General features: G+C 40.4%; 1 protein-coding gene across 13 annotated transcripts in view; it reads right to left on the bottom strand.

Moving 5' to 3' along the window:
* The window catches only part of LOC103465714 (pleckstrin homology domain-containing family A member 7-like), a 152,723-nt gene that overhangs the window by 92,750 nt on the left and 38,721 nt on the right, over positions 1 to 21,252 (bottom strand). Inside the window, exon 1 of one of the 13 annotated variants that reach the window (XM_008410794.2) lies at positions 18,447 to 18,591. The exons of 10 other annotated variants lie outside the window; for them this stretch is intronic. In XM_008410794.2, coding sequence (XP_008409016.1) covers positions 18,447 to 18,517 — 71 coding nt within the window. In that variant the 5' untranslated portion in view covers positions 18,518 to 18,591. Of the gene's footprint in view, positions 1 to 11,876; positions 11,973 to 12,082; positions 12,168 to 18,446; positions 18,592 to 21,252 lie in introns of those variants that run through there. 2 more of the 13 variants (XM_008410799.2, XM_008410800.2) reach the window with 2 other exon arrangements.

A 21,252-nucleotide genomic window follows, 5' to 3' on the forward strand; every position in this document is an offset into this window, starting at 1 on the left:
GACATTTAAAATGTCTCCAGCATTAATGTTCCCACTTAAGCCATCCGTCTTCGACACTTTGAGAGTAAATCCTTTTGTAATTATCCAGACCTCTTCCTGGAGCATTTTCAGATCGCTCTGCACAAATCAGATCGCTCCTTGTTCGACACTCGTCCACATTCAAAACAGCCATGACGTTTTGCCCTCCCCACCACTCTCCTCTGCCTCAGCGCCTGACTGACTGTCTGTAATTATAGCTGCTCTTCTCTCGGCTGAGTGCTTATTAAATGTCTTATTGCAGAAATAATGGAAATTTTCTGCATTAGCACAAACAGAAATGACAGCATTATCGAGCCCTGTGATTGGGGAGAGTGTTTAGATGAGGGAACAATGTTTAGGCTGATTTTAAAAAAGGGAATGCAGCTAAATTGGCCCCTCTCACATCGCTTGGTACCCCAACAGACAAAAACAAGACTGTTAGCGCAATATAAAGCGGATCGGGTGAGAGGGCGGGATTTGGAAAAATATGGGATTGGGTGATAAGGTTTATTTTGACTCTAACTATTGTCCTCTTAATTAAGACATGCAGAACCAGAATAGATTGTGCGGATTATGAAATAATGTAATGGGAGGATAAAAAGTTCAAATGTCATCTATTCTACCAACTGATCCTCAGCTGTGGCTCGCATACCAGGGGAAAAGTCAAGAGTTGAGTTTCCACTAACCAGATAATTGCGCAATTTGACATATCGAAAACAAATTAGCTTATTTTGAAGAAAAAAATAACTCTGTTTTTGATAAAGTTTCCGTGCTAGGATGAGGTGGTTTTTTTCGGCCGTATTGAAATCAGTTTATTTCATCAAACTTTTTTCGCATGACACGAGTCACGTGATCAACAACCAGATGTTGCCACTGGCACAGTCGACGAAGAAGATGACAGGAAGTAGTTGGACGATGACGGCACGTAATGTTTTCTAACGACTCATCGTGTGAACAAACTTATTCACCTTTAACTGCATTTACTATTTAATGGAAACACCTCACTTGCAAAAGTATGTTGTTTTTTTCCATTAGCAGAATAAATGGAAATGCAAGCGCGATCAGAGCTACATCTATTCTCCGTTAAAACGCGCTGTTGTGATTGCTTAGACCTCGGGTTGGTCAGGAATGCGATAAAATGCAGCATTTCTGAGCGCGCTGTGTGACATATTTAAAGTTTTAAGTTAAAATACACTGATTAAACATAGATTTTTACACAGATCTAAATAATTTAATAATCAGTTATCTTTCTGTCTTTTTTTCTTAGAAAAGTCTCTAGATTTTGACTGTATTCTTTAAAAAATACAGTTAAGAAAAGATTAGAGTACATTGGGAAGTTGAAATGACTTTAAATGTTGTACTATTAGCACACAGACTTCGAAAACAAATACAGTCTGTTGAAAGCCAGTCCCAATTTTGACAAAAGAAAATTTGTGAAAAACAATCAAAACTACCTGGAACCTTATTTCTTCAGCCAGACACTTTGAAACTCAATTTTTAAGTATGCTGTAATGTCCAGTCCTCTGGTTCAACATTAATGGAAATTATCTTTAAAAAGTTCAACACCTTTTCCCCGTCTCTTGAATTTGCAACCGAAACAATCTTGTCCCAAAATATATTCAAATGGCTTTCATCTGCAGCTCTTGTTAAAAAAATAAATAAAAAAAATTTAGCTTTCATAAAAAATTTAATGTAAATAATTTTGCATGACATTACACAGCTTGAGCGTAAAAACCTTCCACTAAAACATATACAAAATATGTACAGTGTACCTTGCAAACACTCAAAGGTTTTCCTACAAAACACAGACAATTATTCTATAAAGTCACTGCTCCTCATTGTTTATGCCCTTCACTTTGATCTGATCATATTTCTATTGTTCCCGTGGTAATCAACCTTTACAACCCCCAAACGTCCATGTGCTGGACTGCAGGCATGGCAATCATTTTCTACCAATCTTCCCGACCTAATAAATCTGTCCAAGGCAAATAATGAAAATATATCTCGACAAACTGCGCCTTCTCATACCATCTCACACCTTTTCAGATCTTCCTGTCATTTGCTGCTGTCCCATCTTATGCCAGGCACACTGCGAGCGCCGCCTCTCAAGACGGACAGGCCATAAAACGGCACTGACAATTAATTGGAGTTCCATCAAGTAGCAGGATTGGGACTCTTGATCCCTGATGAGCCGTACCGTCTTGATTGTGGTTCAATTTTACAGGAGAGGGGCGAAGGAATGGCAGCGGGTCTAATAGGCAACGTCCATCACAACCAATCAGAGGCAGCAGACAGAGCGGCGTCCACCTCTGTTGCTAATGGTGATGCCACAAGGCAGAAACAAACCCTCTACCTCTCCGCCCCATCCCGTCCCCCAGAGCTCTTGAGAGAATACTTGGGACATTTTGTTGCTATGGTAATGTCAAGATGAGACCATCTTTGGCTTCAGATAAGTCCCTGCTTTTGTCCGTAGCAATAAATATTGCCAAACAGCAGTGGCAATCTGCACAGGAAAAAGGTTAGAACATTTATAGGAAACGGGGGTGGGGACGGGGGGGAGAAGAAAAAAAAAAAAAACGCCCCCTCGAAAAGTGAATGTTCATGTCAGGAGAGCAGTTTTCAGGCAGAAAGACGGAGTCAGCACAGAGATTGACAGCCTGGCATGCTAATGGATGGAAAACGTCAGCACTGAATTCACATTCGGAGCACTTCACAGTGCCCTGACGGGGCCGGCCTTAGAAAAGAGAAAAGGTTTTGGTATGTTTGTGTCATTGCGTGTAGAATATGCATGAGTGTGAGGTCCAATCTTAGCTGAAAATCTAAAAAAAGAAAAGAGGAATAAGTGATTAAATATCTAGGCGGTCCAAAAAAAGTTTGCTAATGCAGTGGGGGAATGTTCACAAAATAAATCAAGTTTTAAATACTAGAACTTGCAGGAAACAAAAGTTGGCATAGCGTTGGAGAGACGAACAAACAGCCAACAAGTCAGTGCTTTAGAGTCTGATGGTAAGATACACTAAAGCAGAAAAAAAATCCAGTGATCTTCTTGTATTATGGTCTTAAAACATTGATCGTCTTCTGCCTATCCACGGAGGCACCAGGCCCACAAAGGAAACTCAGACATTTCCTTCACCTCCTGCCCATTCTGGAGGATCTGGAGGCGTTTCTGAAGGACCTGGACTATCCCTTCTGCTGGGTCTGGGTTGGGACTGGATTCTCCTAGTGGGAACGTCTCAGAAACCCAGAAAAGGGTAAACGTCCAGCAGGCATTGTGACAACATGCCAAGACAATTCAACTGCAAGGGCTCTGCATGGTCAGGCCAAAACTATTGAGTGATTGGTCAGAATTTTTGTTAACACTTTATTTGAAGGGGGGTGAATAAGACTGACATGACACTGTCATAAACATGACGTAACACCTGTCATGAACATGAATAAGCCTTCATGAATATTTATGACTGTCATAAACATGTCATAACACCCGTCATGAACATGAATAAGCCTTCATGAATATTTATGACTGTTGTCATAAAGCGTCATTTGGTAAATTGACACTTTTAATACAAAGTTGACATTATTCAAAATGTCTTTGTGACAACTTGACATTAACTAAGAAATCATTACTGATATAAATTTGTTATAAAAGTATTACTGATTGCACTTTAAAATTTAGGTATCTTTATGTTATTAAAGGTAAAGTTTAAACAGTAATGATTTCTTGGTTAATGTCAAGTTGTCATAACAAAGACATTTTGAATAATGTCAACTTTGTATTAAAAGTGTCATAATTTACCGAATGACGCTTTATGACAACAGTCATAAATATTCATGAAGTCTTATTCATGTTCATGACATGTGTTATGTCATGTTTATGAAAGTGTCATGACAGTCTTATTCACCCCCCTTCAAATAAAGTGTTACCGAATTTTTTTTGAGTGTGCGCTTATGAAGAAAGCGGTGCTACTTAAATACTTAAACTGAGAACAGAAAGCCAGGAGTGTCTTATGTTGAGGCTTAGAAAAAATGGGAAAATAACCCCACAAACATCAGAGAGAACAAGTGTAGCTTCGTTCCTTTGACAGGTAAAAGAACATGACTACAGCTGATGTGCAGCAAAATCTCACTGGTCCCTGATCATTCATTCCAGGATCCTATGATTCAGTCTGTGACTAAGTGAAAGCCCCCTTGCTCTCTCGTTTCATTTCGATAACGAGTCGAGCTCATTTCTTTGATTAAAACATCAATGAGTGAAACCAAATTAAACACAGAGTAAACTGGCACATAAGGCATCCTGTTAGTGTTAGAACATAACACATTATCTCCTCTCTCGCTGTGAAGAATTGAACTGTCACAGAGTTTGTTGCGCGCCCGGTCATCTTCAGCACTGATCTCATTATTCTCGGTGGCAACAAGTTAAATGTGCAGAGCGTGATAAGGGAGACGGATTACTTCAAAGATGACCGTGTTGATTGTTTTGATGAGACAGCATCAATGCGTAATGCATCTTAAGCTAGGCCGACTCTCTCCGTTTTCATTTTCTAACCGGTTTATGATTATGTCGCATACCTCGGCTTGTTTTCAGCACTCGAATATAAAGTTTACCATGAAGTCGCAGCAGGTACAGTATGTCAGCGGTATTCAGGTTTCCAGCTTGTAAGCTGCCATAAAGAAAAAAAAAAACGAGAAATGCTATCTTGGTTCAAAACAAGGGTTTGATTGTTTTATCATTTGTTCTATTGGGTGAATAATCCAAATCAGCATCAATTTTGGTTTTTAATAGGTTTATGGCTCAGGTTATTAACCGACTCCGGACCACAAAGTAGGCTTCCTCTTTTCTGGTTTTCTGACAGATAAGCTTTAATTTCCCCCAGATAATTAAAATATTTTTTTTTAATTAAAAATTTTGACTTTTGAAGTTATAATCTTTCAGCTAAAGATACAGGTTTTGACAAAAGTTTGATTCTTAAGCATCTTAAATATTCTTCAAGGTTAATTTCCCATTTAAGAACCTCCCACTCTCAGATGTTCTGCTGTGCAGTACATTATTTCTGTGTTCATTTTTACTTAATTACATCATTAGGAAAAAAGAAAGATTATTAATTGAAAATTAAATTAACCTTGATTACACAATTAATTTGTAGTTCGTGCTGTTAATTCATTATACTGAATTCCAAAAGAACTCCTTGATCAGGCGGATACTTGATTTATATATCACAACACTCTCTGATTTAAATTAAAACACTTTAAAGTAACTTTTTTCAATGCTACACATAAATTCACACATGTATTTAGAGCTATTTGGAGATAATCACATGTCCTTTAAGATTTCTGAGCTTTTTTTGTTTTTAGATACTAAAAATTAAAGTCTTAAAAAAAAGTATTTGCTATTACTAGTTTCCATACTTAGACTCTCAAATTAAATTTACAGTAGAAACATGTAATACAGTTTAGTTGTGAGAGTGAGGACAACAGCAGCTAAAACAATGAAAGAGTTGGAGTTATTGTTTCTTACTTTCAAAACAAAAAAGAAAGAATTTTTTTTTTTTTTTTTAGCTACAATGAGATAAGACAATGTGCATTTTATCAAGTCTGGCCTTGCTCTGTTGGTTTCAACCTGCTACACGCAGCTAAAACAATCACAACATTTGAGAAGACAGAAAAACCTAAATCAAGCTTAAAAGCATATTTCATCAAACATCTAGGCTATTCACTTCATTTCTATTAATACCCATGGAGCCAATTTGCCCACAAACTACAGAAAAAGTTTCCAAGCAGGGAAATTCAGGAACTAAAAATACTCCCCTCATCTTTCTGTCTTATCTCTGGATACTCATTGTCTTTTCTAATTTGCTCCTTACATTAAGCCAGAATCTATTTTAGGAGAAGCTGAATATATGAACTATTAGAAACCATGGACCCTCTGTTGCACAAACTCTGGTTTAACAAAAAAAAACAATTTAGATCTCATTAGGAGGAGCAGAAAACATATCTAGTGTACCCAATGACACCAAGGAGAGTCACTCCGTTTCTGCAGCAGCCCACGCTTCCCTCGCCCGGTCCGCCGAGACTGGAGTGAGACAGACTTTCTTCTTGTCTGATGCTGCCAGTGTGGGAAGTGAAATGCATGCGATGGAAACCTGTTGGGGCTACACCGTTTGTCCTACTTTCTGCTGTCATCCTCCCCAATGGGCTGCACATTTACGCCTTGCCGGCGTGTCAAACATGCCAGCACCGGACTTCACAAAGTCGCACGTGCAAAAAACCCGCACGAGTAAACGTTTCACCACACGTATGCTTCCACGCAGTCGTCGGCATCATCAAGAAGCACACAAACGCATCCTGAACCCGAGCTAGCATAAATGCATAAGATTTTCATTTTTCCATCTCATTCGCTTGTCTTGATTAGACTAAATAACATGTAGATTTTTTGATGGGGTTTTTTCTGCCTCCTCATGCATATACAGTGCATTCGTTGATTGCACACAAAGCTGTCTCAGATTAGGCAGGGATTACTGCTCTGCTGCCCACATGGCCGGGGCCAGCTGGGGCGTAATGTGACACTTGGTAGTCTGGCGGGCTCAATAGGTTTCCGTGACTAACAGATGGCGAACGGAGCGGGTGATGTATTAAGATCCTCCACATCTATCTAAGGAATGGCAGTATGGGGTTGTGGCTTTCCCGCCCCAGATTCGCGTCAACTGCAAACAAACTGATGACTGTAAATATGGGGGCACTGCAAGGAAAACATCGCTTCATTTCAGTCACTCTCACACAGATGGTCGGCAAGGTGTCGCGTGTAACGTTTATTTGCCGTGACGTGAGCTCAAAGTGCAACGCGTGCAGTTAGCTTAGAAAAGGATTGTGTATAAAAATAATAATAGATAATTAGCTGAAGAGCGGATCACACAAAAGAAAGGTGGAAAAAAAACAACTGCATCTTATATGATGGGAGGAATTCATGTCTGCAGGAATATTTATTCAGTTTCTCAGGGTGAGTTGCAGAACTGTTGTTTTTAAAACACTATGAAGACACATAGCATGCCACCAGTATGCAGATCTACGTCTGCCAGGCCGAGGGCTCGGCCCTGCTTAGTGTGAGATGAGTGTGACGAGGCGGTGAGCAGCGCTGCGCCCCGTGCTGATTAACTGCTTCTTAACACAGAAAATAAAGTCATTATTTGTCGGGCTTTCTTCGAGCTGAAAGAAAAGTTTTGAAAGAACAAGAACTTCTATCTTAGCTTAAAATACACACTTTCTAGATCTGTAAGTAACTCAAAAAACCCGCCAAAGTAAACTTGTTCATGGTTTTGTCGGGCAGTATATAACATGCAAATTATAACATCGAAATTAAATTGGTGCTCAAACGGTTTGTAGTCTTTCAAGGTCAGATATAAATCAAATTAAAATTAGCGCTTTAGAATTAGCTTCTGCTAACAACTGTGTTGGTGTAATGCTTCAGCATTAGCACAACCAATGCTTATGATTAGTGCTTTAGGGTTAGCACAGCTAACATCTTAGTTAGCGGTGCCCACCACTGGGCGTTTGGTGTGAACCCGTGCAGGGACCGCATCCTCCAAACGGCTGGTTTGTTCCGCAGCTTCGTGCGCTTGGTGTTTTCACCTCTACATACACCAAAGGGGAAAGTGGATTGAATAACTCAGATGTGAAAACACCTCAATGGGAATGAGAGAGTTTGTGTATGATTCAGAGCCAAGACCCGCATAGAAACCCCCAGCATTTCCTCAGCCACAAAGTGTAAGTCTTTGTAGTTTATCTACCGTTTATTCATCTGTACACCACATTGTTTTACATTACACAGAGCAATAAACCAATTTCCCATCAAATTTTAGATGAAAATTTATGGTGACTTTCTACAAACTGTTTAACAACATAAGCGCATTAATCCTCTCTCTTTTTCCAAAGCGGGCAACTATGATAAACACATAAAAAGACTAAGCTCCAGCTGCTTCCTGATACATTTCACCCCTAACCCTTTGCTGCGTAAAACAAAGCGTGTTGATACCGTTTTCATGTACTGACGTTGTCCCATGCATTGGACTGAAACGAGACAAGAATTATAAGAAGGGGTGACATTTACACACAATGGTTGACTGCAAGAATGTAAAATGAGGATGTGGAGTTGAGCAACAGCCTAATTTACCATCATGACGACGGAAGAAGAGTTGAGTTAATTAGCTTAAATGCAGTTTGTTTAACATTCGACAACCAATTCTGAACTGACCCAGTTTGCTCCTCAAGCTAAGTCAGTTCCATTGGATTTTCCCAGATAAATAAATCAATCAGTCAAACAAGACTAAAGCTAAAATGTGAACAAGATTCAGCCATGGGGTGCTGTGGTGGCGCACGACTCGCATATGGAAGCCTTAGTCCTGGTGGCGGTGGTCACAGGTTCGATTCCCGGCCCGGCGATATTTGCTGCATGTCTTCCTCCTCTCTCATTCCTGTTTCCTGTCAGGCTACTTTCAAATAAAAGCCACTAGAGCCAACAAAACCTTTAAAAAAACAAGATTCAGCCATGTTGACATTAATGTTTGAAAGGGATATTTCTGGAAATTGCTTCAACAAATCAGAGTGGAAAAAAAAGAATATTTACTAAATACCTAAATTTGGCAAAACTTTAATGATTGAAAATCTTCAGATTCCCTTTGAAGTTCATGACAAGCATATTCTAAACAACATTTAATAATAATACCGTGTCATAATATTCAGATATATATTAACATCTACTTTGAGAAATGGAAACTTAGACTACACAAGAATCTGAGTGGCAGCTTTAGGTACATATCTTGGGAATTAAGAAATAGGAAATACTTTAATCCTGAATAAAAAAATTAGGAATAAGCTTTTGATTTTTTCCATTTCTGTTGTATTTAAAACTACTTCCTCCATCAAAAGAATCTGTAACTATTTTTTGTTTCTTCTATCGCCAAGGTTTCATTAAAGCAACACCACTAAGTTAGCATGTTTTATAGCCATAAAAAATAAAATTCAGAAACAACAAGTGGAGCTTAAAGAGTAAAAAAAACACAAAGCCTGATCAGTTCCTCTTGGTTTTCTTCCATTATTTCTATGACTTGTATTTCTTCCTCTCACAGAATAGAGCATAATTGCCTTTCATATGCTTTCTGCCCGTGTTGTGACATATAGTTGGCATCAACAGTTCTTTTGCCACATCACTCCCACCACAGAGAAAAACCACAATTTCAAAAACAACTGCAGCTCTGCTCTTTAGTAGACGCTGCTGTGAAAGCCTGACACTTTGTGGCATGAGAGATCCACAGGCAGAGGGAGGGGATAGGGGGGGCTCGCTCTGTCAAAGTGTCAGTATTGGCAAACGTCCAGTCGGAGCCGAATGTCAACACTCTAGAGGAGAGCGAAGCCGGATCCCACCGGAGACGACGGCTAACAAACACACACACTGTCAACCTTTAAACAAGTTTAATAGCATTGATGTTCAGCAGATTTTTTTTTTGCTTCTTTAATCAGTTATTAAATACATTAGTTTTAATTTGGCCCTCTGGACTGTGGCAGGACACATAAACACAACTTTTAACATAACAGTTGTGTATTAAAATATAATTTTATTGTTCAAATGGAAGCGGTTTCTATCGGTGTAACGCCAAATTAAATAAATGTGTAAAGATGTTTGATTTTATTTCATTTCAAGAAGTAGTCATCAAATGCAGAGACAGCTACTGAGTAATGTTTCAACAGACTGTTAACGGGTTAGTTTAGGACATTGGTTCTTAACATTTTTTGAGGTACCGAACCCACCAGTTTCATATGCGCATTCACTGAACCCTTCTGTAGTGATAAATAAAATCTGATTTCCCCCCCCCCCAAATTCAAGACATAGGGGTGACCCAACTAAAATCTAGTTGGGTCACCCCAAGATCACTAAGTCTTCTTAAAAGGTAGAGTCTCAGAACAGTTCTTCAAAATATAGTCAGTGTTTTCAGCAAAGTTGAGCTGACTGTCCAGGAACGACCCAAGATATTTAAAATTTGCCACAGTTTCAACAGGTTGGCCATTGAGAGAAACTGGAACCACTTTAAGGTTTTGTTTAGATCATTTAATTAGCTCTATATTCTTAAGAGAATGAAAAATTAATAATAAATAATAAAGACTTTGCGATATTCTGATTTAGTAATGTAATTATATTAGTTGTGTTACCACCTCCACACCACTAGAGGCAGTAGCAACCCCGAAAAAATGCGACTAAGGAGCAGATTTAGAAGTACACCAAAGTCTTCAGAATTTGGTAAAAACTGTGAGCTTTGCTGAAGTAATTAAAGACACAAGTTCAAATCCATGCTGAGTGGAACTCCTTCAATCAGTGCTCCTCGCAGCTCTGATTGGCTAATCAATGTAACGTGATCCTCTGCAGCAAGTGATGGCAAAGCGGGGCGTCATCACGACTTTACACAAGTGTATCTTTACCTCCGCAGCAGAGGCTCCGCCGAACCCCTGAGACCAACTCATCGAACCCCTAGGGTTCGATCGAACCCAGGTTAAGAACCACTAGTTTAGGATAATCAATTCATTCTGATACAGAACATTTGTGATTTTTATTTGACCCAAAATGATAATTTTGAACCAACCCTGACTTAAAGCAACACATTGAATACAATGTCAGATTTTAGATTTTATTATGTAAAAAAAATTTAAAACTATACATTCCTTTCTTTCAACTTACCCAACTTTGTGTTTGTACAATACATAACATCCCAATAAAATGTAGTTTTAATTACAGATGCACCGATCTGATATCAATATCTGTATCAGTGTCGATATAGAAAAAATTCTAGATTGGGTATACCCAATTGACGATGTGCCTGATCCATAAAGGCAGATCTATTCAGTCTAATTCTATGATTTGTGCTCTGAGCGACATCAGGCTTTATTATTTATTCCACATTATATTTAAATTTCCTAACTGCACTTTCTGAACCATTAGAAAGAAGTTTTACTGCAGTTTATTTTTTAAAGGTTCTGTTGGCTCTAGTAGCCTTTATTTGAAAGTAGTTTGACAGGAAACAGGATAATCAGAGAGGGGGAAGACATGCGGGAAATGTTGCCAGGCTTGGAATCAAACCTGTGACCACCGCTATGGGGACTAAGGCTTCAGAACGTGGGTTGTGCTTCGCCACCACAGCACCCCTGCAGTTTATTTTTAACATGTTTGACCAAAGTAGTCAACCTATTGTTATTGTCAGTTTCTCTATTATTTATTTTACACTGGCTGTTCTGCTGCTATCTGGACTGACTGAACAAATTAAAGTTGTTTTTACAAGTTTGACTAAAGAAGCTATTGGTGTGTTTCAGTGAGCTGTGCTGGTGCAGACTTATCAGATAAATTTGTAATTCAATACATTTATATATGCTTTTTAATAAAAGAAACAGTTTCAACTGTTTTTCTATATCGGATCGATATCAGCCGATACTTAACATCAGATATCGGAGGTGAAAAAAGTGGATCGGTGCATCCCTGGTTTTTAATACGTCAGAATGTGAAACAGTGAAAAGAGCGTAAGGCGTAAATGTTTTTCTTTCCGTGCTCATGTTCAGTGCTGAAGTAAAGATGTTCATACAAGCTGCTCCGTTTACCTCCTGCTGGGCCACCAACCTAAATCCATTTACACCTCTGAGCTGCTGTGAAGCTGCTAAACACAAACCCACCAACACACACACGCATACACACACACATATATAAACACAGCAGTATAAAATTCTTATATGCAGACATGTTGTTATATTTGCAGAAACAGAGCTGTTGTCACATCCTGTCCAGTGCTTCTTTCCTACTACCATCTCCCAACATTGTCTGCATTGTTTACCTCGGATGCAACACTTCTCTGTAAACTTCTTCAACAAAGTCTGCTGCTCATCGACCGCTTTCCTCCGTGGGTCAAAGGCGGCAGGCGTGACGACCCGAGGGAAATGTAAACCGACACGCAAAAAACACACAAACACCATCAATACACCGAGGCAAACACACACGAACATGCGCGCATGCCGGCCCTCATTAAGCCGCGGAGCTCACCTCAAGCCTCCATGGTTGACTGAACGCCGTTGGCTTATGATGGATTAGCGGACCAAACAACAAAGTCTGGCTGATGGATTTCTCAAACGGCGAATGAGCACCTTGTCGTCTGAATTGAAACACGCTGGATTAGGCGGCTGCGGAGTGGGGGGAGGAGCCTGGCAATGTTCGGCGATGAGCTTGTTGACAGGTGAGCCAATCATTAACTGAAGTGGACTCAGTGAGGGATCAGTAAACTTTTACTGAGATTGGGCAACGAACCTCATCAAACAGTAACTGTTCTCGTTTCGTAATGTTACTGCCTCGTGTTTGTGGATTATCAGTCAAAGATGTGTGCGCAGATCATGTCTGGAAACTTGGAAAGTGCAAGAAATGTATCGGTGTGAAAAATGAAAAAGACAGCAAACTAAGTCCTTATCAGACCTTCCTTCATTCCAGTGGACTCTTTTGCAGTCCATAAAATGTTCCCTTAAACATTAACTGGAAACTAAAATGGGCTTTCCTTTGTCAGAAGGAAAGGTGAAAATGTCATTGCTTTACTCCGAAGCTGGTTTTCTGGTGTAAAAAGGCATTTGAAAGTGAAGAGAATCCCCCAGTGAACTGGAAGATAATTAAAAATCAAAATAAGGAGGGGAAAAAAATTACTATTCAGTGAACCACTTTCAAGGGATAATTCTGACGTTTTGAAGTGAGGCTCTATGAAGTTATTGTGTTTGATCTGCAGTAGAAAGACACCATGCGTCAAAGAAAAGTGAAGAAGTCCTCAGTGTGGTGGGAGAGTAACAGCATATAAGTGAGAGCCTCTCACCTTTAGACTGGGAAAAATATTCAACTTGTTAAACCTCATAGGTTTGTCACCGTTTTCCAAAAATGGTGACAGGAGTTTCAAACTCTCACTTGCATTAAACATCTTTCACAAAAACAGATAATTGTACTTCAAAGACATAAACCTTTGACTTAAAGGGGCAGTATCATGTGAAATAATCTTTTTTGGCACAATGAATTAATATTTATGTTTTTTTTATTTAATTTTGTTTTAAAAATGGATTTCTGTGGCCCACAAATGCTTTCAATTGGACCAGTTCTGATTTTGTAGATAAAGGTTTGGACAACTGCACACTAAAGAGTTGACTCAGACTTATTGTGTAAGACTCCTCTTTATCTTTTCCTTTAAAAGCCAGTCAGTATGCAAGATACAGACTGTAACTCTGGTAATGTGCTGTAAATGTTTTCCTTCCACATAATTATCAACCAGTTAAATTTTGGAAAATAAATAAGATGTGCTTCTACTGTTAAGCTAGCAGCATCATATCAGAGGTTCTTCTGGCTTCTAAGAATAAAAACATTTCCTGTTCTGTTTGCTCAGAAGCTAACTTGTTGTTCATTTATTGAACCAACTGCACTTCATTAATTATGATGGGATTTTTAATTACTTTTGAACCTGTTTACACTTAATAAAAACAAAAAATCCTGCTCACAATGAAGAGAATAAAGGAATTAACAGGTATTAAAGTTCTTACAAAGACAAAATAAAATGTGCTTTGATTAAACCTGAAATTCAAGGTATCCTTTTTCTTAACAGAAATATTTGCAATGCTTTCTCAAATGTCCTAATAATGTAAAGAGTTATTTTAGCGCGTTGCAGCAGGTAACAGATATGAGTTGATATTTTCAATTAGGGGGATTTAAATTTACAAAAAGCAGCCAAAACAAGAGGGCATCTCTGATTGGCCGTTTCACTGTTTTGAGGACGGATATAATATCTACAATTTAATTACAGGTAAGAAGTAGAAATTACTTCACAGGACCTCACCTCAAAAACTTTAAATGATCCTTTCAGGGTGGCTAATTTTAAAATGATTCGGCTCCATCAAGACATTTGATCATCTTTCGATTCTCCACAGCAGTCACTTTGTACCAGAAATCCTAACCCTTAAGATTTAAAACTTAAGAAGACAAGAACAAAGGTTGGTGGCTCATCCCCTACAGGTATTCGGTTTGTTTACCTCGTAGCTAACGCGCGCCAGTATGAAGGCTTCGTGCAGCTAAATGTCACATTTTCGTTGAATTCACGGGGTGATCAGTCTACAAGTGGAGCATTCAGAGTCTGAGTCAGAGAGAGAGGGAGAGAGAGAGAGAAGGGGGAGTGAATAGCTGTGGTTAGCTTGATTTGAGGCTTGGGGCTGTTTCCTGGATTCCTGTCTACTTTCTCTCTGTGTACGAGCTGACGGGTCGCTGACCTGCCCAGTGGTCTAGAGCATGACTCACTCATCTCCCTCCCCAACCCTCCGCCCTGCAGGTGCTGGCCGCTCCTTCCACTTCTGCAGATGGTGAACATCTACAAATAATTACAAGCAGAGACACATCTGATGATATGTCTACAGTCAGGCAAACCAGGACGTTGTCATGGTTTTTTTTATGTGATTGTTGTAGCCTAAAATTAAAACTTTTTTCTCAAAGTTGCAGATTTTTTTACGGATCCCACCTATGCCTTCTCTTTTTCTAGTGAAGTTATAATTACCTGAGAAGACCCTACATCAGGGGTCCCCAAACTTTTTCCTGTGAGGGCCACATAACGTTTTCCTTCTCTGGTGGGGGGCCGGAGTCAGTTTGTAAGAGAAAAAGTGTGACAATTGCAGGAGTGCCTAAATGTAAATATATATTGTTTTCCAGAAAGCACAATCAAATAACCCTCTTTGGGTTCTTCACAGAATAAATCCAAGGATTATAGTCCGTATTTTCCCAACTATGAGCCGCAACGGACTATAAGCCACAACCCCAAAGTTGCTTTTTTGTTTTTTAATCAGTAAACATACATCTAAGCCTCAGATATCTCTGCCGGTTTTCCACAACGATGCAACTGCAGCAGCGGGGGGCGGACACCCAAAATTTGAGTCATAACAGGTCAATTGAATATCACATTTATTAGGGTTGAAAAAGAAAAAAGTTGCCAAGATTAGATTTAACAGAACTGATTACGGTAGTTTCCGAACGGTAACTGTAACAGTAAAAGTGCTGATCCTTTGTGTTGCTACTAGCATGTGCTAAATCAGCGGTCCCAACCTGCTTATTACAGCGGACCGGTCAAGACTTGGACATTTTGTTGCGGCCCGGGGTCAGAGGGGGAGGGGGGGTGAACAGTCAGATAAGGTTTCTGCATGTTGGTGTTCCCATTAAATACTGAATATGCCCTATTTGGGTTGTCTTGGCCCTTTTATCGCAACCTGTGGGGTTTTTCCTGACTTGGAACGAGAAAACAACCTGTTGAATGTGACGGGTAGCCAATCAAAAAGCGCGGTGACGTAAGAACAGAGGGGAATCCCAAACAGCTGACATATTGCGCAACTGAGAGTCCGGTGGATATTGGAGATGTATGTGGAAATGTTTATTATTAAATCTAAAGGTCATTATTATGTTTATTCAGTTAAAAATGTTAACTATGAAAAAACATATTCACCTCCAAATCATAGTGCAGCAAATAGAGCAGCTGCTACTGTCGTCTTTTACCCACCGCCTTTACTTTTTGTTACGTTTTTTATCTCTTAAAATGACTCCACACTACACTTCTACATCGTCATCCGTGTTTGGTTATTCTAAATTCCCGCTATGTTGGGGGTTTTACTGGATTATCCTCTGGAATCGGGATGTTCGTGACTGGAATCRGTTCGTGTTGCTCCTGCCTTGGACACACGAACCGATCGAACCTGTTGTACTTTTATCAGCTCTGTGGTCACAGAGGTTTGGAGAATCGGCCGACAATCTTAAATTTTGCCGTCTAAACCAGACTTAAGGCTCAAGAGCTCTACTCCTCTCCTCTTGACCGCAGCCCAAACGCTCGGACTCTGGTCGCTATGGTAACGTTTACATATTCCTTGAAAATAATATACACAGGCGCCACAAAAACGAACATTTTACTTTCGTGAAAATTTTAACTCACGATAATGACTAACGGGAGCCCTGAGCTTGTTTCTCTGCAACGAGACGGTCCCATCTGGGAGTGATGGGAGACAATAACACCCGAGGTGTTGCTTATATCCACAGCCTGCTTGGTCTCTATGTGGCGAAGCAGCTTGAAGCTTCATTGCCTCATTAGCAGCCGGTTACGCAGAGCGCCTTGTAATGTGGGACTCACCTACCGGTCCGGGATAAATCCATTCTGCTGTCTCTTCCCTGGGCCTTTTCCCCTTTGCAAAGAAACTTTCCAAAGACATCTGATCTGTTTCTTCCTCATTTTGCTGCTTGTGGGCTCAGTGTTGGCGCAAGTAACCAGACTTCCATTGATTCACTTCCTGCTAAAGAGCCCCCTGGTGGTTGAAGAAAAATCCACATATAACGTATCCACGTATAGTCCGGAAAATACGGTAAATGAAAAAAAAATCTGAATATTCTCAGGTATTGTTCAGGGGGCCGGACCAAATGTGGAGGCGGGCCGGATCCGGCCCGCGGGCCGTAGTTTGGGTACCCCTGCCCTACATCATCATGGTCCTTTGATCTAACGTCTTCTCCCAGACTCTTTGCTCTTTCTACTGTGACAATATAGATTTATTTTAAACGTGCAAAGCAAAAGTAACAGGAATTATGAAAATAAATGTACTTTATAGAAACCAGGCAATTTTGGGGAACCCCCCCACCCTCTCACATTCTTTGATAAAAAAAGTTTTTGCCCAAGGTTGAGGTTGATTTTTTCCTGCATCAAAATTAGCGCATTTCACAAAACTGCAAAGGTAACACTTTTTTCGCATCATACAAGTTAATGTCGTCAACAACTGGATGTTACTACTGGCAAAAAAAACAAAGACAACAGGAAGCGGTAGGAGGATAAAAGCACAGCTTGTTTTTTTAATGACTTATCACGTGAACAAACTTATTCACGTGTGATTTTAATCGCATTTCTTATTCAATGTAAACACAGCAAGTGTAAAATTCCCTTTTTCTTTTACATTTTCCAAATATCAAGAATATTTTGTACACATTTATAATGGAAACAGAGCGAGTGACCACAAATTCTGTCCAGAAATTAAAGAGTATTGGTTTATTCCAGGCATTGTCCCACAAATATCCCACATTAATTGTATACACAGTATAAGCAAATCTTATACTGTGAAAATATATCAAATAGTTGTCGCAAAAAAAGAAAAGAGGCAAATGTTACCACTTAGCATCACACATGCTTCAACTTGCAGGCTTAGCTTTCAATAAATTAGAAGGGAGAAAAAGGTCCAAATCCAGCCAAGTTGCACCAATTGGTGAGAAAATGTTAGGGTAATTGGTCTGATTTGCGGAAATGTTGCGGGGATAGGTGAAACTTGCAAGTCTGCACAAAATTTGCAAATGATCTGGAGTCTTTCTGCGTGGGGTTTGAGTGTTCTCCTTGTAAATGCTGGTTTCTCACCAGGAACTCCAACTTCCAGTCTAAAACCATAATTGGTCTCTCTAAATGAGCCTTTGGTATGGTAGTCTGTGTCTGTGCTGCCCTGTAATGACCTAGTAATCTGTCCAGGGGGCATCCTGCCTCTTGCCCAATGACCACTGGAGACTGGCACCACCCCCCGCGATGAATAGTTAAATTTTTTTCCTCCTTTCTTTTTAAAAAGCTGTTCTCTTTATGCTCCAACACCCATGAATCGTTAGACACAACTAGTGACTGTGAAAATTAGTATTCTGGTGGCTGAGTCGCTGCCACCTTCAGAGGTTAGAGGCTATTACAGTGTCCGACAGAAACACCGGTGCAGGCGGAGGTCTGCTCTCCCCCTCGGGGGAATCAGGATTGATGATGTTCATTTGAGATCACATCCGAAACCAAGTGATGAATGTATTGATGTTATTCTGGGAGCCGGAACTCTGTGTGTGTGTGTGTGTGTGAGGAGTAAAACAGAAACAGATCACCCATCTATTTTGTTTTTTCCTGCAGGATGTGACTGGTTATAATTTAATAGCCTGCTTTCAAGGGGCTCAACAGTGCCTGTTCTAGGAGCGATCCAGGCTGGCATAATAACCTATATACTCGTGAAGCTGCACCACCTTCCACAGCCCAACAAACCACATCGACTACTATCTTCCTGCACAGGCCAAACCAGTTTTCTGCTTTTGTTAGACAAAAAAAAAAAATTCTAGAAAATCCTGTTTGGTTGCAAACCTCTTTGGGAAACACTGAAATCCTTTTCACCTTTATTTGCAAAGAAGAAACGCACTGAACCATTAAGTTCACAAAACCAAACAGCTGCGAGAACTTTCCATGCAGAAACAGAAAAACACCAAGACATGTAGTTTTTCCCAAATAGAGGCCCTTTAAGACTTCAAGGCTTACTTAAGCTGCGAAATGAAGCAGTGAAGCGGAGACTAAATGAAAGTAGTGACACTGTACCTGCATGGCGCATGGTAAAAGGGGTATCCAGGGTGAGGTATGTGGTTGCAGTAGCTGGACTGATTCCACATGATGCTTCTCTTGGTTCAACCGCAGTATCCAAGTGCTCAGGACGTTTCTCACCGCTCTCTATTTCTAGTGCCGGCGGGTGGAATCCGACTCAGGCGGCTCGGAGGCACGTAAATTGGTGCCGCTTGTTGCGCGTTTCGAGCGGCTCCATGGGAAGAGAGTGAGAGGGTTTGAACGGCTGACACGATGAGGCAAGAGAGTGATCCAAGGGAGGAGATGACGTACGGTGAGTCAGGTCTGAACACCTGGAAACGGCTCGTCTTGCTCAGCAGAGTAAGGTGGAGTGTGAAATCACAGGTTACTCCCCTCGTCCTGCTTCAAGCCAGTTATTTTCCCCTTCCTTTCAGGTGCAGTCAGGATAGCGGATGCCTCTCGGACCACGCGATGAGGCATGTGTCATCGCCACACATCTCAGTGATTCAAAACAAACCACCAGGTGTTTTCAGCCTCACAGGTGCAGCTCTCCGTCCGACAGACTTCAAGGCAAATCAGAGTTGGCTTAATAGTCTCCAACACCAATTAGAAGCAGTTCATGCCAGAGGTATTACCTCTCTAAACTTCCCAGGTGTCACCGTACGTCTCTCGCAGATATGAGTGGGTAAAAATCCAGAGCCACAGCGTCCCTCCGCTCTTCCCTCTGAGACAGCTGCCTGCTGTCACGAGTGTTTATTCTCCAAATTACAGGATCCTCGCCGGCTCTCCAGCCTCATGAAGCGGCAGCGGCGCACGCAACTGATTGACTGAGCACCACAACAGAAAGGAAGAGAGAAGGAGAGAAAGGCAGGATATGACAGTGGGAGAGAGAGAAAGAGAGAGAGAGGAAGAGGTTCCCGGAGTGGAGCTGCCTTCTCCTTCCCGCGAAATACTCATCTAGCAGGATACACACCGCAGGGAGGAGGAGAAAGTGTGTGTGTGTGTGTGTGCGTGTGTGTGTGTGTGTGTGTGTGTGTGTGTGTGTGCGTGTGGGTGTGTGTGTGTGTGTGTGTGTGTGTGGTGTGTGGGGGGGTGTGTGTGCGTGTGTGGTGTGTGCGTGCGTGCATGCGTGTGAGAATGTAATGCTATGTAAATGATGAATAATTAAAGACCTAATTGAACACACTTGCCTGAATACCTTCCGTACCCTTCGTGCTCCCTTAAAAAGAAACAGTTCTGTCCGATTCATGAGATCTAAATTGAGTTTTGCTGCCGGTGTGCCTTTTGGCATTTGGCATTTTGAAAACAGAATTTCAATGATGCTCAGTTGATGCTCTCCAAGGTTGATGCTTTGTTAGCTGTTTCACAGCTTGGTTTTCACACCGAATCGCAATTCATTCTTAATTTAACCAAGATAATTGGCGTCTAAATATAACCAGATCATCTCGCCTCAAGCTAACCAACTAGTAAGAGAGAAAATAATTCAGGGTTAATTTAGTGGCTCCTTCCAACTGGCTGCTAAAAGGCTTGTTTGCTGCATGAAAACACACAACTTCACGCTTCACAGCATCCTTTGGTACAAGACATCCATGTGTAGTACCAAAGCAGAAAAAGGCAGGATATGGCAGCAGGAGAGTGAATCTACTAAGATTCTTAACTTTTTTATCAGGGAACATAAGTAATTTTAAAATGTCAGATACCTCAGCTGTGAGGTAATTATCTAATTTATGCTAATTTATCATAGACACACAAATATTGAAAAGTGCTGATGTGACTTAGTAAAGATAGATTTCCTTTGACAGTCGGATACTCAAACTTTTTTCAGACTAATTTATTAATTAATTAAGTTAAATTGACCAAAAGGCAAATGTGGCTTTAAAAACAATCTCCTGAGAATGTTTTAGGGTCACTTTAGGCATCACATGTATTTTGGACTTATTTTGATTTTACCAACTAGCAGCTATGTGTTGCTGTAGAGGCAAGTGTATTAAAAAACATTACAGTTACATTTCTGTGCAATTTAATGACTAAGAGTAATGTCCAATCATGGTTCTGTGTAATAGATAAGTTTGACAAACTCACATATGTGCTGACAGCAGCACTGGTTCCCGTTCTCAAGTTCTTACACCTCTAAAGATGGGTCACACCAACCTTCTGGACAGAGCACAACTATTGGCCAACTTCAGTCATTCTTAATGAAATACTTTTTATCCCAAATCAAAAAAAATTCACAATCATAACATAAATGTTTCCTAAGCATACTGTGTCAGGGTTGGGCTTAGGGGTATGTATTAAAAGTTTAGAGAACAAAAGACATAAAATTCTGTTTTCAGACTGAAAATGTGTGCTCTTGGATAATGGCAGGAAAATTCTTCCATATTCTTGCAGTTATAATTCCCTGCTGTGCTCTGGGAAAAACGTGTTACACGGCAGCAAAGATGAGTCCAGCTATCGCAGGTAAAAGCCCTAAAAGATACAGCAGTGAGTACAATTATTGGCAGCTCTGATAAAGAGGTGAACCGAAGCCCTGACATAAATGGTTGTCATAGAGACGTGGCGACCCCAAGGTGTCCCTCGTTGCCGCACTTTGCTACAGTGGCTGCATGCTTTTGGATCATTTATATCAAAGATGAACTGGTCAGGCTCTTTGTGGACAATTCTGACCGATGGAGTTTTATTTTCAGAAAACTGTAACAAGGTTCTAGTTTTGACAAAAGAGGTGTCCCAAAACAACTATTTCGCTTCCAATACAATACCAATATCTTTCAGTGTTTGCCAATACCGATATTTACCCGATATGTCAGCATGAATCATACATACTTTA

This window comes from Poecilia reticulata, linkage group LG6, assembly GCF_000633615.1.
Source record: "Poecilia reticulata strain Guanapo linkage group LG6, Guppy_female_1.0+MT, whole genome shotgun sequence".
Taxonomy (NCBI): Eukaryota; Metazoa; Chordata; class Actinopteri; order Cyprinodontiformes; family Poeciliidae; genus Poecilia; species Poecilia reticulata.